The sequence below is a fragment of the Berghia stephanieae genome, chromosome 3, assembly GCF_034508935.2.
Source record: "Berghia stephanieae isolate SIO BIC M18660-M18661 chromosome 3, UCSD_Bste_1.3, whole genome shotgun sequence".
Classification (NCBI taxonomy): Eukaryota; Metazoa; Mollusca; class Gastropoda; order Nudibranchia; family Aeolidiidae; genus Berghia; species Berghia stephanieae.
In genome coordinates, this window is record NC_088362.1 from 70,436,461 (window position 1) to 70,455,459 (window position 18,999).

Below are 18,999 nucleotides of genomic sequence, written 5' to 3' on the forward strand. Positions count from 1 at the left end.
ATCGACACGCTCGCGTTAGAAACTAGCACAACCAGTGGTGAAATTCTTATATTGGGCGATTTTAATGTTCACATGGACGATCTAACGGATACAAAATGTTTGAAGTTAAAGGATATTTTAGATAGTCACAATTTAAGACAATATGTAAAGGACGGAACTCACAAGGCGGGGCACATCTTAGACTTAATAATTTCCAGGAAAGATAACAAAATAATTGATAACGTTGACGTTTTGGATCGCACAATTTCAGATCATAACCTGATTGCTTTAAATCTAAAAATCGAATGCAAAACAACCGTCAAGAAAACGATCACATACCGGAAAACAAAATCACTAAATAAAGAAACATTTCAAGAATCCATCAGGTCTTTGGATTTACTCGCCTCTGTTAAGAGTTGTGATAATGTTCACGATATGGTAAACACATATAATAATTCATTGAAAACTGTGTTCGATGAGCTGTGTCCATCGGTCACGAAAGAAATTATTCTTCGACCAAACACCGAGTGGTATTGCAACGAGTTACAAACACTAAAACATCAACTCAGATCTGCCGAACGGATTTGGCGTCGATCCAAATTAGAAATTCATAATCAAATTTATTTAAGACTAAAACACAAACGGAACAAATTAATTTTATCATGTAAAAAAACATACATTCAAAATAAAATAACAAGTGCCAAACGAAACTCACGTGAACTGTTCGCCACCCTGAACAAACTGATGAAGGATCATCCTTCAAATAATTTCGAGGACCCTATTGCTACCGCAAATAGTTTCTCTCTACACTTTAGAGATAAAATATCAGGTATTCGGAATAATTTGGACAAAGAAGAGACAATGAAAGCACAAATAAATGAAACTAATGCACTTCCAGCCGGAGCAGCATTCGACGAATTTGAACCCGCCACTGAAACAGAAGTACTGTCTGCGCTGAAACAATGCTCCAAAACAACCAGCCCAATAGATCCCATTCCTTCATGGCTTGTTCTTTCTTATGCTAATATTTTGGTTCCCGTTCTTACTCATATTGTAAATGCTAGTTTGTTTATTGGTTATCTAATAATCTTAAACATGCTATTGTCACTCCCATATTAAAGAAATCTAGCCTTGACAAAGAAGACCCAAATAATTATCGACCAGTCTCGAATCTCACCCTCATGTCTAAACTAATTGAGAAAATTGTTGCTTTTAGGCTTAACACGTTTTTGAATGAACACAATTTGTTCTCTAAATTTCAGTCTGCTTATCACCCCTTTCACAGCACTGAAACTGCTCTTATTAAAATCCATAATGATATCATAAATCATTTATGTCGGAAAAATGATGATGTTATTATCATACTACTCGACCTTAGTGCTGCTTTTGACACAATAGACCATACTCTTTTAATTGACAGACTTAAGACACTATACGGATTTGGGGGTACTGTCCTTGACTGGTTTTCTTCTTACCTCTCTGACAGAATTCAATCAGTGTCTGTCATTCGACATGACTTCTCTTCTCCTTGTCCCCTATCTTTTGGTGTACCACAGGGTTCAGTTCTGGGACCCTCTTTATTCACCCTCTATATCAGACCATTAGGTGACATCATCTCAAAATATTTTATTAAGTACCATTTTTACGCAGACGACACCCAATTACTGTTTCCCATTAATATCGACAATCATCTCAATGTTATAACGGATATAGAAAATTGTATCTCTGAGATTAGTGACTGGATGTGTTGCAACAAACTCAGGTTAAATGAAAATAAAACAGAGGTGTTGCAAATTACAAGACGGGGCCTCGTGGACCTTTCCACGCTTAACCTGAATCTTTCTGATTGTGTAATTCCCATCACTAAAGAACCTGTGAGAAACTTAGGAGTTTTATTCGATACCAAATTAAACATGTCTGCCCATGTCACTAATGTAACTAGATCCTGCAATCTTTACCTTAGATCTATTGGTGCTATTAGAAGGCTTCTTGATATTGATACTACTAAACTTCTTGTGGTCTCTTTGATTCTTACCCGCCTTGATTATTGCAATAGCTTGCTCTATGGTTGTGATAATAATGTCATTAATCGACTCCAAAAGATACAGAACAAAGCAGCTCGATTGGTAACGTTATCTAAAAAGCGTGAGCATATAACACCGATTTTGGAGGACCTACACTGGCTACCTGTAAAGTTTAGGATTGAATTTAAAATACTCACCCATGTTTTCAATTGCTTAAACAATTCCGCTCCTGTTTACCTTCAGGAACTTATCCACCTTTATGAACCCAGTCGAAATTTAAGATCTGCTAATTTAAATATCCTAAGGGAACCCCAAAATCGTTAGTTTTTCATGAGAAATCCTTTGACCACCATGCCCCCCGACTGTGGAACTCCATCAATATTGAAACTAAAAATAGTGAAAATCCACTTATCTTTAGAAAACGGTTAAAAACTGAGCTTTTCTGTAGGGCATATAATTTGGACTCTTAGTATGTATTGTATTATAATATATTATGTTATCATCGAATTTGTGTGGTTTTAACATGCCAGTTCTATATTTGTATATCATACATGATGTGTTGATGTAAAGCGCCAGTGAGCAATTCCAAATTGGAACTAGGCGCTATATAAGTTCATTATATTATTATTATTATTATTATCAGTTATCTACCCCTGTGCCCAGCCAATGGTCTGATAGAAAGCAGTAGGAGATCGTTACCAAGAGGAAAAGACTAAAGAAGGATCTTTATAATGCTATATATCCCTGTCCCACTTAAGGCAGCAAGGGATCCTCACCAAAAGGGAAACATTCAAATAGTTCCCAATAGTAATACATTTTCACTCTTTGTGACTAATGCATTAATGCCATTGGCAACAAACAAAATAATCTGAATTTTATCAAAATTTGTTCTGCTAAAGAGCACAATCCACAATCATTGCCATGAATTGTCACTTTACGATGTTTACAAATTGATACAGTGCAATCCATTAGAGTCACATCAATTTTTACTAAAATAAAGATATTTTCACCGTTCTCCAAAACATTAGGTTATATCAAAGTGGCAAATCAAGGAGCAGGCACTGGTGTAAGACAAAGATGAGAAAAAAATGTTTATGAAACGGTGCCGGACAAACCAGAGAGAAAAATATGTTTCATACGCACTTTTCAGATCTTTAAAAACCAGGTTAGAAAATCTGAATCTGTAAGAGAAAAGCCAAACAAAGCTAACTTGAGGCAAACCTAAGTGAACTTAATTAGGGTCCTCAGCAAAAAGGTCAAACTAAAAGCTACAATATACATAAAAAAACAACCACAATATACCTTCAACATCAACTAACCCTTTCTCATGCTAAAGAGATGATTAACGGGGGAAAAAATATCCAAGGGAACATATGGCATCACAATTCAGTGAGTGATCCAAGCCAGAGTCTAGGACAGAAAGCCACATGGAAGAAACACCATGTCAGGCACAGAGAAAAAGAGTTGATATACTTATATTGTGCTGAAAGACCCATCCAGAAAACAATATATCTTTATGTTCTGATTAAAAGCAATCAAAATCAAAATTCCGAAATACTGAACTGAAATTTGTATTGCTCTTTATTTTCTATAATAAAGATAAATATTAAAAAACGTGCAAACATTCATCGACAGGGAACGTGCAAACATCCATGGAGAGATGAGAAAATAATAATCAAAAGTAGTCACAAGGTTATCAACAACACAAAAACCTCTTTGGTTAATAAAATATTCAACATCCAACAAATAATAAATATCGACTATAGAGGTTTTTCTATTCTTTACATGATGGTACCTTCATTATGCCGACCAATTTTGATTCTCAACACACAACTGTGTCAGATTATTCAACGCCGTAATTTAGAAATAAGTTTGTTTTTTGTTTGTCATTTCTTTTCTTTTTTGGTGGGGGGGGGGGGGGGGGGGGAATGACTCTGGACTTGTGTCCACCTACCACCTAGGGGTTAATATTGGCTCTATGAGGAAAGCAGAGGTTTGCTTTTATAAACCTATCTCTAAAAACAAAAGTTAGCTAATTTTCTCAGCCCAACCTGGATTAGATTATTTCCATTATGACCCTTTGACAGGAAAGGGCTTGTTTTTTTTTTCATAATCAAAATAATTCAAAATTGAAGAGAAGAGAAGATTTTTCTTAAACTGAAATTTTACACTAATTAGACCTATGGTGACGTTGGCCTTCAAAACTTCTCTAGTTAATTCAAAATATCTTATCTTAATATTACAAAACACTAACGAAAATTCACTGTTGGGAATTGACAAATGTCAAATAATCTGAAATTAGCTAAGTAAAATCGGTGCGTAAATATCCATTTCCATCAAATGAGAGATGACTCAAAATAATTAACCAAACGATTAAGACAAATTTATTTTCCGGTTTGCATGTTATATAGAAATCTCAACTCTTACAATATGAATGTTTTTAAAAAAACATAATCACAGGATAATTGACAACAAAAAAATGTCTCAACATTGGACAATGGCAATGGATTTAACAAAATCTCCAATATCTTTTTTTTTTACTTTCTTTTTTATTAATGGCATGTAATATTTTACAAACAGGAATGACTTATGATTATGTAAGGCATCCTAAATGTGGTAATTACTTGCTAACTCCAATAACTCCACAAGCCAAACGGGGACCAGCATTTCCAGTCTTCTTGCTCTCAGCATCACCACCCAGACCGAGGTCGTCTATCTTCTCATGGACCTGAAAAGTATTCATAATAATGACGAACTTCCATAATATTTCACATATCCTGAAAATTGACCTTATCTGAATGTAAGCATGTCTAAAATAACAAGCAGCAAGCGATCAGTTTTGAACATGTACCATTAAATAAAAAAAAACACATGTAAAATAAATAAATACTCAAATAATCAAAATTTGCCAAAAGCAATTTAAATGAGATTTTTATTACACTACTTTACTGTGAACACAGTCCATAATGTGAATGTATCAACCTATATCTTACTGCTTCAAAAGCACTTGATCTACTGTCAAATGAAATCAACGAACAAATGGCGTCATCAACAGACAGCATCTCATTAGTAGCAGGTGATTTTAATCACGTTTCTCTAGACTCTTCTTTCCCATTATACCAACACGTCACCTGCCCAACTAAAAAGAACAAAACGCTGAATCTGTTCTACAGCAACCTCAAACATGGATTTAAATATCGACAATTGACACCCTAAGGGGAATCCGATCATGATATGATTCTCATGATGCCAAGCTACAAAACCAAGTTGAAAACCATGGGTGTTGAGGAAAAGGAATTAAAAATATGGGACAGTGACATAAGTGAGATCTTAAGAGGATGCTTCAAATGCATTGATTGGGGTTAATTTTTTTAAATATCAAATTCATTATGAGAACTGAACAATGTGGTCAGTGAATATTTGTCTTTCTGTGAGACGCAGTGGTAAAAACTAAAACTGTGAAGTGTTTCGGTCACAATAAATCATGGCTCACCAATGACTTGAAAGTGCTGTTAAATGAGAAAAAAGAGCTTATAAACAGAGAGACGTTATTCAGCTTAAACAGATATTAAAAACTGAAAAAGGAAATAGATAAAAGGAAGAAATAGTTAAAAAACAAGATAGTAGACAATTTACGACTAAAAACATGAAAAGTGATTAGTCAGATATGAAGAAACTAGATGGATTTGATAAAAAGAAAACAAAAATTGGCATGGAGAAAGGGAAGGAAAAGGAGTATCTTGACCAACTTTACCAGTTCTATGCACGGTTCGACTGTCATGACTACAATGAAGAAATAAAGCAAGTGACTGAAAGCCTCTCTTCAGAAAAACCAATCAATCATCACAAAAGGAGTGGCAGAAAAAAACATTCAAACAACTAAAACCCGGTAAAGAGAGCAGACCGGATGTCATCTTAGTATCACTAGTCAAAACCTCTACAACAAATCTATGAGCTCTGGGGAAATATCAAGACAATGTAAGACGTAAAAAATTGTCCCCTGTGCCAAAGACATCAAGAGCAAAGGAAATTAATTACTTCAGACCTGTTGCCTTCACTCCAATTTCTATGAAAGGCCTTGAAAGGATCATACCAAGACTGTTTCTTCCACAAAGCAAAACTTATCTAGATAACCACCATCACGCATATAAAGCAAACCGCAGAGTAGACAACGCAATAATCCATTTCATCCAAAGTGCCTACAAACACTTTGACATACCAGAGGCATATATCAGGACTTTATTTGTCGACTTTTCAAGCACGTTTGATACCATTCATCCTCATCTCCTCAAACCTAAACTACTGCTACTACAAATGAACGTTAGTGTCAACATCGCTTTGTGGATTTTGAATTATTTAACATAAAGACCACAATATGTGTCAGTCTGCACAGACAATATGGTAATTAATTCATCAACTATATCCACCAGCACTGGTGCTCCACAAGGAATGGTTCTGCTCCCTTCCTTTTTTCTATATACACAAATGACTGTGAGCAATTTTTCTCATTGTCTTAAAATATGCAGACGACACATCAATTCAGCAGATGAGTGTTTAAGAGATTTTACTTATAAATAATCAATATAGTGTAAATAACGGTTGATAGAAGATTATAAACAAGGAAAACAAGGACATTCCAAAAATCTCGTTTTCAAAGGTTTCATATTGTTTGTATTGGCATTATTTTAACACTGAAAATTTGTAATTTTCAAAATAGTTGGCACCTCTGTCTATAATCATATGCAACATATTATTCTCAATTTATTTTTATGTTAGCTATTGATTAGTGAGGTGTGATTTTGTTTTTTGTCAAATTCAAAAAGCTAACTATCTGTCAAAATTCAATATGCTTTAAGAATGTCAGTTTTTATAAAGCAAATAATAGATAAGCATTCCATTTCCTTTGCATTGTACTGGAATGATTAATAACCCTGTAAAGAGTTCTGATAGGGGTCACGATAGCTCAGTTGGTAGAGAACTCGCTTCACGCACAAAGGGACAGAGACTGATCCCGGGTGCAGTCCAGATTTTTTCTGACCCCCTGTCCACCCAGGAGTGATTAGGTAGCGATAGGCTAGCGTCCTTTCCAAAGGATAGCAAGCAATTGATATTGTCCATTTCACACTATACAAACTGGGATAAACTCCAGCTCCACAGGCCCAATGGCTCCGAGGGTCCCCCTTTTTTTTTACTTTATTGTTTAACAGAGGAAAGTTGTACAAACCAGAGCTCCACATGGTATTACAAGAAAATCAAATTAGTGTTTGCTTAAAATGTTGAGCACTCTGAGGCCTTGGTATAAAGCACAAAATAAATGCTTTATTATTATTATCAAAACATTCTGAATGTGAATCGCTCAACAGTGTTGGAACATTGTCTTACTTCATTTTATTCTCAGTTACTCAAAATGATCATTAGTTTAGCCAAATCTGATCTTTTGTTGCTAAATCAAAAACCAAGCATTATTTTTTGTATTGTTAACCAATTGTTTAAACTGGAGAACTTCATTTTTATTCAACTATCAATTTGGTGGCCCTGATAAAATGCCTTTGTCAGGTTTACTCCAAATGAAAATGAATGAATGAATATGCTGCACCACCTCTTTAGACGCTTGCTTTGAACAATGTGTGTGTCTTTTCAAGATTCAATATGTTCTTCGTATCCAGTTAGTGATTTGTTTCCATAAGTCCCTGTCCAGTGCAAGTGTTCTTAGTTTTTAAAGGTTGTCATCTGTGTTAAGGTGCAGGCAATTGGATGTTTCTTTGTGTTATTGAAATCAGTTCGTCAGTTGTTGTTTCTAAATATATTTGGTATTTGTTGAGATCTTGATTTAATGTTCTTGGAAGTGATGATGGTGTACACCCTCTATATTTGGCTAATCATCCATCAAGGTTTGTGCTGGGATATTTTTATATTGTCGGAGCATGTGCCCGAACAGTTTCCATCTTTGCTACTATATTCGTGTACTGATTGGTCATACTCTGCATCTGTCATACACATCCTCATTACTGATTTTGTCTGGCCAAATACCCCAAATAACTCGTCTCAATTGTTTGCGATGAAGGGAGTTCATGGTGTCTAAATAAAGAATTCTTTTTTGCAAGACCCCACATACCAGCTATATATACATCAGGATTGGCAGCACTAGCACATCGTAAAGTCAAATTCTTTTATTTTTATTAATGATGTTCGTCCTGTTCCAAACTTTGAGTACCTCTCTGAATGCAGTTTGAGTTAGGGTTTTTCTTCGTTTGATGTCTTCATTCTCATTAATCAAGTTTCCGAGTTTTCTTACACTTTTCCATTCCGCTTGTTTCGTGTTAAAACTGTGATTTCTGTTTTGGATCCGTTGACCTTAAGATTCCAATGTTGTAGGGTATTTGATATTATTGGGATGTGCTGCTTTGCCTGGTCTGCTATATCAAATATGATATCAACATCGTCTGCGCAGATCAGTTGGTAAGAATTTGAGGAACCTGGAGTTTTTGTCTTAAATCATTTAGTGCTGCCTCAAAATGTATGGTAAAAAAAAATAAATAAATAAAAATAACTATTTCTTTTATGAAAAAAAAAAACAACTCTGGAATAAAATATTGTGATTTTTGACTGAAATGTCGTAGAAGAGCTCAAGGTGATGAGTAAACTGACATGAAAGGGAGCCTGATAGGTTAACCTCAAAATTTTCCAGAACATTGCTTACAAAACAATTGCTGAACAGAAAACAGCATTCATTGTTTGCATGAGTAGATCACCCTTTTGTAGTACACTGACAAAATAGCCTTTTAAAATTTTGACAAAATATTTTAATTACCAATGTATTGTTAATCCTCAATATTCAAAAATTCTTAAACCTAAGACTTCTGACATCTTCTAAGGCTCATGTTTAAAGAACATTTAACATGAGACTAAAATAAAATAAAGGTGTACTTACCACCAAGCTGCGACCAACTATAGAGTGTTCACCAATTAGAGGAATTTGCTTGTCACAGATGTTTACAGTGGCAACACCGTCATCTCCAGCTGTGATATTTCCAAGATCACCAGCATGTCTAAATAAAAAAGACAGGAAAAACAGTTTCAGACATGTATTCTGAATACAGGCCTATAAATGGTTGGTGAAAAAATTGTCGGAATATTTTGAACACGTGAAAATAGACCAATAGGACAAAAATATGTATTAATTAATAAACACAACACAGATATGACACGTCAATTGACTAGTGAAATCATGTCACTTTCCCCAACTTATTTATAATACAATAAGCAGGTCCATATTTTATGATACCACAGCAAAAATCCCAATTATTTGAAAGAGTACACACATTTCTGGTACCAGGTCTCAGTTAGTTGTAAAATGAAAGGAAAAGAACAATTCCTATCTTTTCGAAGGATGCGCATCTAGTGCTTGACATGAGAATCCTATTTGTGTTAAATTCTTAAGCTGATTCTTTCATTAATTTGGATTAATTCTTATAAAAGAAGAAGAAGAAGAAGAAGAAGAAGAAGAAGAAGAAGAAGAAGAAGAAGAAGAAGAAGAAGAAGAAGAAGAAGAAGAAGAAGAAGAAGAAGAAGAAGAAGAAGAAGAAGAAGAAGAAGAAGAAGAGGAGGGTGTTGTCGTGTGTGAAGGAGGAAAAAGAGAACAATTTAAACAATCAGGGTCGTGAGGTAAGAAAACTTCCGCTCAGAGCAGTCAATTACCGTTCGAGGAAAAATATCTATTTAGCATTATTTTTTTCCAGTGACTTTAAGGCTGAACCAAAGAATCCATTGAAAGGAAAAAAAAGAGAGCCAGAGAGAAATGGCCCTGTCCGACACACGCTGTGCGTGCTACTGACTAGGCTTGTGTTCGACGACCGCGACCCTCTCTCTTCTGTGGCACAGTAAGCAGGCAGTGTATACCTCCACATCGAGCAGTGTGTGCAGGTAGAATGATAATATACCTAGCTGACTGGACTGTCTGGTTTTGTCTTGTCTTTTACACAACAAAAAAAAAGTTTCTCTTGTTTTTTTTTTAAGTCAGCATTCGAAAAGAAATAAAAGGTTAAAAACTGATTTTTTTCAAGGCACAAAATAAAACTTTTATTTTCTTTTTTGTTGGTTCTGTATTTTGATGTTACGAATTTTATTTTTACTTTACATTTTTCATATTTCATTTTCAAATATCAGCACTTGAACAGAATCGAGCAAAATCGTACTGTCGGAAATCTGACAATTGCCAGAAGATTTACAGGCCTGATATATATATATATATATATATATATATATATATATTATATATATATATATATATATATTATAAAACAAAAACCATGAAATAATAGTGCTCAACTTTAGTATAAAAGGAGCTATTTATAAACATTTGAAATTATATTTCAAATGTTTATATATATATATATATATATATATATATAATATATATATATATATAAGAGAGAGAGAGAGAGAAGAGAGAGAGAGAGAGAGAGAGAGAGAGAGAGAGGAGAGAGAGAGAGAGAGAGAGAGAGAGAGAGAGAGAGAGAGAGAGAGAGAGAGAGAGAAATTGAGAGAGAGAGAAATTGAGAGAGAGAGAGAGAGAGAGAGAGAGAGAGAGAGAGAGAGAGAGAGAGAGAGAGAGAGAGAGAGAGAGAGAGAGAGACTACATGACATGACTATAGTAATCAGTGCTGATGGTGCCAAAAACTGAAAAGGGAGGAAAATTTTGAATGATTGCCTTTAAGCCCCATTATTTTTACAGCATTCACACACACACACACACACACACACACACACACACACATCTTTAGACCAATTGAGATGATAGACTATCATTGATACTCTTGCTAACTTCTAGAGAATGGGAAACTGCACCTATTTGTTCCACCACACATCAAATCTCTCACTGCCAGTACATTTGATTGAGGAAATATAACTTTTTAAAAAAGAGGGAATTCCTCCTCTGACTCAAAAATCGCTGTAATAGTAATATAATCAGAAACTGACTACAATATGCTTTGGTATTGTCATCCACCGTTTTTTCCCCGTGATTTTTAAATTTGAATTTTGGCTATAATATTTTTTTTTTCATACTGGAGCAAATTACTTTAAATTTATTATTATGTAATATTTCCCTGAGGTAGAGAATAATGGATTGGCTGATTTCAGTCAACTGCCTGAGAATTTACAGGCCTGTTCCAATTAAGCAGGGGGCAAAGTAAAGCCAGGTATTTTCACACCGGCATAAAGACAGAATAACTCAAAACACGAGGCAGAAGAAGGGATAGATGAAAATTCCGAAGCAAAAGAAAAATTCCCCTTATTCATCCTAAGAGAATTTTATGTTTGTTTTGTTTTTAAGGGTTTTACGGCGCTTGCAACACATTTAGGTTATATCAGCGCCAGTAAAAAGGAAGAAAATGGGATAGTAATGAGTTATAGAATTACAATTAAAGCACCCAAGAAAAAGTAAGACATAGGGGAACTGGGAACAAATAGGGATCAGATGTAGATTCCAAGAGCATACCACCAATGTACTTAGTTTGAGATCACCTAAAAGTCTCATCCAGACACAAGCACAGGTCCCAACTAAGAGGAATACACTCAAATGTTTACCAATTATATAATATAATATGTAAACTAAACATAATACAATACATAACAGAGAGATGATTTACAAGGAAAAAAATATCATCTCCCAAAACTAGAACTATACATTCGACTGTTTCCCTCCCAGCCAAGGAGCTCCGGCAAGGATCAGGACAAAACTAAGTAATCTCATTCCAAGACAATGACAGGACACAATTGGGAAACGGGTATGGGGGGATAGAAGACAGAGCATGTACCTCCCTGCCCACTATGGGAGAGAATTTTATCTTTAGAGTCTTTCTTAACAAAACCTTTGCGTCAACCATAGCGCAGCGCTGCAAGTGAGCAAAAGGGGATCAGTTTGTTTCTCAAGGGGAAAAAATTAGATGCTGATAACAAGGCTCAATCCCATATTTCTTGGGTGAGCTCCTACCCACAATTACTTCAGCTAAATGTTTTAGCCTACTGGAAACACAATCAATGATAAATTTTAAGAAATAGAATAATATACCTCACTTTGGAGTCTGGGCCACCATGTTCTTGTCCATAAGGATTGAAGTGGCCACCAGCACTCACACAACCTGAGGAAAAATTAAATAATCTGTTTTCGGGCAATTCAAAGAAAATGTCAACCAAATGGGTGTTTTTCAAATTCTTAGGAACATTAGAATTTGGTGCCAATTTGCTGCAAAATCATTCAGGATTATGAATGTAAGGATGCTTTATGCATATTTGTAATATAGGATGTTCCTTGTGGGTTTATGTACCCTATTTGGAGGTTGAAAAGAATATTTTCTCAATATTATTAATTTTGCAACTTCTATAAACTTATTGCCACCTTTCCTGTTATTTTTCAGTATTAAAATAAGTTATTAAGTATCAGGAACCTGAATAAACATTAAAATTTAAGATTTTAATGAAATGTTGTTCTCATCTCGTCGCTTTAATGACCTTGGGAAATTATATATCGGTCCGTTACTATTAAAAGAGTATTTCTTCGTCTTAAAAATGCGATTGTTGCACAGACTCACTATTTCAGATTTTCTGTGCTTACATGAATGGCTTGAGCAGTGTAATATAATTGTTCAAGAAATTTATAATTTAAGCCATTACTGTTGGGTAAGAGACCAACATTTTTTTTATTTTACCGTAACAGACTTACTAACTCTATTTTTATTCAAAGGCAATATATAAGAGTTGTTTTAAAAAGTTTCCATTTGACTTACAGAATTGATTTGAACTTTGCAAAATAATTATTTCATTATTCAATTAAAAAAGCAAAGTTGGGATTCAGCTAATCAGATGTCACCCATCTAATTACTCACCATGCCCAATGTAACTAGACATATAAAGAAGAGTATTGATTTGATCAATCACACCAGGTATTCAGAATTGCTCATAATGATATAATGTGTAATTTGCTCTGGATTTTATGCAGAAACCTTTGTTCTGAGTAACAAAATTCAGAGCGTGTCAGTCTGTTACAATCCCATGTCAGTCCACTACCAACGCTTATTTTTAAAGACTGGAATTTCAAAACCTGGACAATGTTTTAAATATTGCTAGTGGGTTGTAGAACCACATCTTGTGGCCACCATAAAAGAACTTATTTGTTACTGGAAGGTTTAACTTCAGAAATTTTGTTCCATCTACATATTATGCTACTGAATAAGATGGATTTTCTGATGTCAGTCCGTTACCAACATTATGTCAAATAAAAAATGAAAGTTGAAAAAGACCCAACTTTATCCATTTGATATATGGTACGGGAGGGCATTTTACATATCCATGGAAAATAATAGGTCCTTAAAATAAATACAATGCATTTCAGGGCACTAAATGTATGCATTTTTACTCTGATTTGTCAGTCCATTACACATGGAATTGCCTTTTTATAGGTTTTACAGAACGGACCACACTAAGATCATTTCAGCACCAGTTAAAAAGGTGAGGTGGACCAGATCAAGCCATCCAATAACAATTAGTTGGGCAGAACAAAATACCTTTCCTAAGGGCATACCATTGATGTATAATCAAAGACCAAAATTCTGATAGCAAATGTAAGTCATTACACAATCCACCAAATGCTGTGGGACTTAAATCCTGCTTGTGCAAACTTCAAGACCTATGGATATTATTGTTGTTGGCAAATACAATGAAACAGCAACCATTGAAGGATTGTAATTTCAAGTGAAGAAAAAGCTTAACTACAAGCCTAACACTGAACACCTGCCTAATTATCTAGCTAAATACACATTATCGTGGTTCAACCAATGAGTGTTGATATCTTCTAAGGCCTGCGAGACAATGATATTGAATCCCTCACAACACCCCGCACATCACTTTTGGGGTGACTTGTTTACCTAATTATAATCAGTAATGTAGGTGATAATTTGCGAACTTCAAAATATCATGTATACAATAAACAAAGAATTATGAATATTTTAAACTTAAACTCCAAATGAGGATTTGTATTTAATGTTCTGCTATGTGTTTTCAGATTTCCTGCTTTGATGATCATTTATAGTTTGAATAAATATGACCTTGTAAAACTTTTTTTTTTTAAATCAACAAAGACTTTATTATTTTATCTACAAACATGGTTTCACCATTGGTGTAGTCTCCAAATTCGTGGATATGGAATCCATGTTTGCCTGGTGCAAGTCCCTTTACTTGACCTGTCACAGTTGTAGCACTCTTTCCATCCTGGAGAAGAAAAAAAATCAGATGCTTAAACAATTTAAAACTAAACCTATCATCAACGATGCACACTAAAATAGTGCAGTCTTTTCATGGGGAGAAAACAAAACAATGACAGAATTAGTAGATCAAGTGAGGAAGATATAATGAGAAAAGCTGCACGGTACAGTATGTAAAACTAGAAGGTTTTCACTTGAGTCAATCATCAGATCACATTACAAAAGGCTTTCTTGTAAATTGGTAAAAGAACATGGTCTATTAAAAAAAAAAAAACATTAAGGTGTGAATCGTGAAGGAAAACAAACTCTTACCCTTATCACAACAACAGTTGACCGGATGCAACATACAACATAACTTCATAGGCCCATTGCTTTGTATTATTATAATATCAGACTGCTTTAATTTGTGTAAATAATAATAGGTCTATAAGAATGTCTGTGTCTGATTGTAAGCGTTTGCGCATGTCCTCCGTTTTCCCAAGGAGACTGAACTTGCCAATTTTAATGTTAAAAATGCCGAATCATAGTGGTGTGTGTGTGTGTGTGTGAATGTGTGAGTACGCGATGTTGGTCAATGAATGGTTTTTAATAAATGAAATGTGTGAGCGGTGAAGTGAAGGGGGGAGAGAGAGAGAGAGAGAGAGAGAGAGAGAGAGAGAGAGAGAGAGAGAGAGAGAGAGAGAGAGAGAGAGAGAGAGAGAGAGAGAGAGAGAGAGAGAGAGAGAGAGAGAGAGAGGGAGAGAGAGAGAGAGAGAGCGCTATGAAAAAAATTAGGGCTTCACTTCTTCACGAAATTTACCTCCTGAGTGAACGTAAGGGTTCCAGTCACCGCTTCGCTTGATCCTGCAGCCAATACGCAAATCGCTTTAACCATTTTTAATTTTATGGACACAGAAAGTGAAGAATGTAAATCCTTGTACAAAATCTGGCAATCTTGATAATGGCGTAGAGTGAAAAATAAGCCCAACCGGTCTACAAGACAGAAGGAGAGTCAGTCAAACACATCGAAGAACGTTGGTGAGAAAGTTGAGTTGATCACAAGGAATAATCTACCAGATAATTAAAAAAAAAGAATGCCAATTTTCTCCCAACTGCTGATTCTTGGCTATGCTCATCTTCTTGGTTTTACGGTAGAAGAATGGGTTAAACAAAACAAAAAAGGGGAATAAAAAGCTTTAGAACAGAGTAAAATAAGTAGCATGTCAATGAATATTTCCTGTTTAAAACACCAACAAAACAATATCTTATGATGATATACGGTAAACCAAAACGCGATGTGCGTTGTATTGCCATTCCTCTTTATTAACGTTAAATTACTTACCTAATGTGTTCTTTCTTTTTCTTTTTTTAAAATAAGTTATTTAATCAAAGATGTTTGACAAACGTCTTTCTACATGCACAATTCAAAATTAAATCATAAAACCCTCTTCAAATACATACTTACAAGGTATTACTGTGGTTGTCCCTAATAGTAATAGAGTCAGATAACTGCACATATATATATATATATATATAAATATATATATATATATATATATATAAATATATATATTATATATAAATATATATATATATATATATATATATATATATATATATATATATATATATATATATATACATCAATCACACCGTAAAACTATAAAACTGACAGAAGGTTGTAACAATGCGATCTGTTCCCTCGACGGCAACGTTATGAGCATTGAAAAGCAAGTGCGTCAAGAGATCCATAATTTTAATGGAATGAATAAAATTAAATATAAAAACCAAAAACTGTTTAAATAGCCAAACTGGCAGTTCTGCTGTCTATTGACCTCTTGTGAACCCTCGAGTTTGTTCGTCCGTGTTACCCGACGAGTGCCGTGTGCAAAAAGTACCATTCAGGCAGAGAAGACCTTTGATCTCGATTATTTTTTCTTCTTTTTTTTTTTTGTTTGTTATATCTATCGTGTAAAGTTTACCCGAGGTTACTGTTATGATATGATGGTTGAGAAGCAATGATTCAATTCGATAACATTTTGGTTCGAATTGTTTATGTCTTGTAAAAACGAAAGTAGGAAAAAAATAACTACCAAACTCCCAAAAGAGTTGTCGTTAGTGGTGAGGATTGAAGTGAATCCAGACACCCAAATTATAGTGTGACATACCTTTTGTTGCACAAAAAAGAAAAGGAAAATGTTTAAAGTGTGAACTATTCAGTTAACATTAAAATTAGCGTCATCAGGAATTCTTGATACATGTATAAGTTGATTTATTGTTCCCTGCTTCAAAAGCTCATTCATTCATTCATTATTATTATTACAGTATATTATTATTATTATTATTATTATTATTATTATTATTATTATTATTATTATTATTATTATTATTATTATTATTATTATTATTATTATTATTATTATTATTATTATTATTATTAAAATCAGAGGAAAATTTGATTTTGAGATAGGCATACATATAAACATACATACAAACATACATACATACGTACATACATACATACATACATACATACATACATACATACATACATACATACATACATACATATCAAAATTGTTTATTTCAGGAAATATACATGATAATGTAACAAGGGTAACATATTCATTGACATAATACCATTTCCTAAAATAATGTACAATGTATAGAGCTGGAGTATTAATTTGAACAATGAAGTTTCAGACTCTGCCACAGAATGTCTCAGAGGTAACAATGATTTTAGTGTTGATGACGATGATGACGATGATGAAGATGATGATGATGATGATGATGATGATGATGATGATGATGATGATGACGACGATGATGATGACGATGATGATGATGACAATGACGATGATGATGTCGGCGATGCTGACAATAACAGTGGTGGCCATGGCGGTGATGGAGACGACGACGATGAGAGTAACAACGGTAGCAATGATATTAATAATAATAACGACAACAATAATAATAATAACAATGATATTAATAATAATCCCTACCACTATAATAATAATAATGTTGATAATTGTGGTGATGATAACAACAGTGCTAATAATTACGATGATGATAATAATGACAATAATAATAATAATAATAATAATAATAATAATAATAATAATAATAATAATAATAATAATAATAATAATGATGAAGGTAATGATAATAATAATAATAATAATAATAATAATAATAATAATATAATAATAATAATAATAATAATAATAATAATAATAATAATAATAATAATAATAATAATAATAATAATAATAATAATAATAATAATAATAATAATAATAATAATAATAATAATAATATAATAATAATAATAATTAAATCGATTATTACAATGATATACAAATTGATCTATTTGGAATATTTGACAAATAGATGGATACATATATAGATAGAGGGATATATAAATAGACAAATATCTATATTATTAAATATGTAGTGCTACTAATTATTATGAATTGTACATCTTTGTCTCCAAGCTTTGTAAGAGCCAATGATGGCACTGTTGCTTATATATTTTGAAAGGACTTTTGCTTCTTTGATTTTAATGCCCAGAATCTTTAAGCCATTCACAAATCTACCATGGACATAGCCGAGGCTACCTACAGAAAGAACGATAACCTCGGATTTATATCCAAGGGCATTTATTTCCATGCATAAAGGAAAGTACTTTTCAAATTTAGTTTGGAATGACTTGTTAATATGAGCATCAAATGGGACTGAAATTTCAACAATTTGGGCTGTTTTCATTTCTTTGTTGATTTTTAAAATGTCCGGTCGATTACTGTTAGTATTAAATGAGGATTTGTCACTGTCGAAAAAACTTGGTCTGATGAATGTGTCTTTGAAAATTTGAGTAGTGTCGTTTTTAGGTATTTTGTCAAAAATAATGTCAACAATTCTATTGTGTCGTTTTTGGTATATTAATTTGAATTTTGTACATCCGTTTACAACGTGAGATACCGTATCTGACGGATGATTACAGATCTTGCAGCCTTTGGAGTACAATGGGTAATATGTATGAAGTAGACTGTCGCACTCGAGAAGCTGCAAGCGGCATTTTTATACATACATACATACATACATACATACATACATACATACATACATACATACATACATACATACATACATACATACATACATACATACATACATACATACATACATACATACATACATACTATACATACATACATACATACATACATACATACATACATACATACATACATACATACATACTATACATACATACATACATACATACATACATACATACATACATACATACATACATACATACATACATACATACATACATACATACTACATACATACATACATACATACATACATACATACATACATACACATACATACATACATACATACATACATACATACATACATACATGCATGCATCATACATATACATGCACTCATCATACATACATACATACATACATACATCATACATACATACATACACTACATACATACATACATACATACATACATACATACATACATACATACACATACATACATACATACATACATACATACATACATACATACATACATACATACATACATACATACATACATAAACATACATACTACTACATACATACATACATACATACATACATACACATACATACATACATACATACATACATACATACAATACATTTACATACATACATACAATACATACATACATACATACATAC

At 33.4% G+C, this 18,999-nt stretch overlaps 1 protein-coding gene across 1 annotated transcript; it reads right to left on the minus strand.

The window, feature by feature from the left end:
* Positions 1-3,566: 3,566 nt before the first annotated feature.
* LOC144968347 (uncharacterized) lies at positions 3,567-15,309 on the minus strand. The gene is made up of 5 exons (XM_078906623.1): positions 15,063-15,309; positions 14,174-14,270; positions 12,076-12,145; positions 8,935-9,052; positions 3,567-4,731 (listed from the first exon to the last, which is right to left on the minus strand). Exons 1-5 carry the CDS (start codon positions 15,135-15,137, stop codon positions 4,624-4,626), a joined length of 468 nt encoding a protein of 155 aa, XP_078762749.1. The 5' UTR covers positions 15,138-15,309; the 3' UTR covers positions 3,567-4,623.
* Positions 15,310-18,999: the final 3,690 nt, after the last annotated feature.

Excerpts from the sequence above, each read along its gene's own strand:
- LOC144968347 (XM_078906623.1), bottom strand. The coding sequence starts at position 15,137 with ATGGTTAAAGCGATTTGCGTATTGGCTGCAGGATCAAGCGAAGCGGTG. Across the intron at positions 14,271-15,062 it reads CCCTTACGTTCACTCAGGAG|GATGGAAAGAGTGCTACAAC; the intron begins GTAAATTTCGTG and ends TTTCTTCTCCAG. Across the intron at positions 4,732-8,934 it reads TAGTTGGTCGCAGCTTGGTG|GTCCATGAGAAGATAGACGA; the intron begins GTAAGTACACCT and ends AATACTTTTCAG.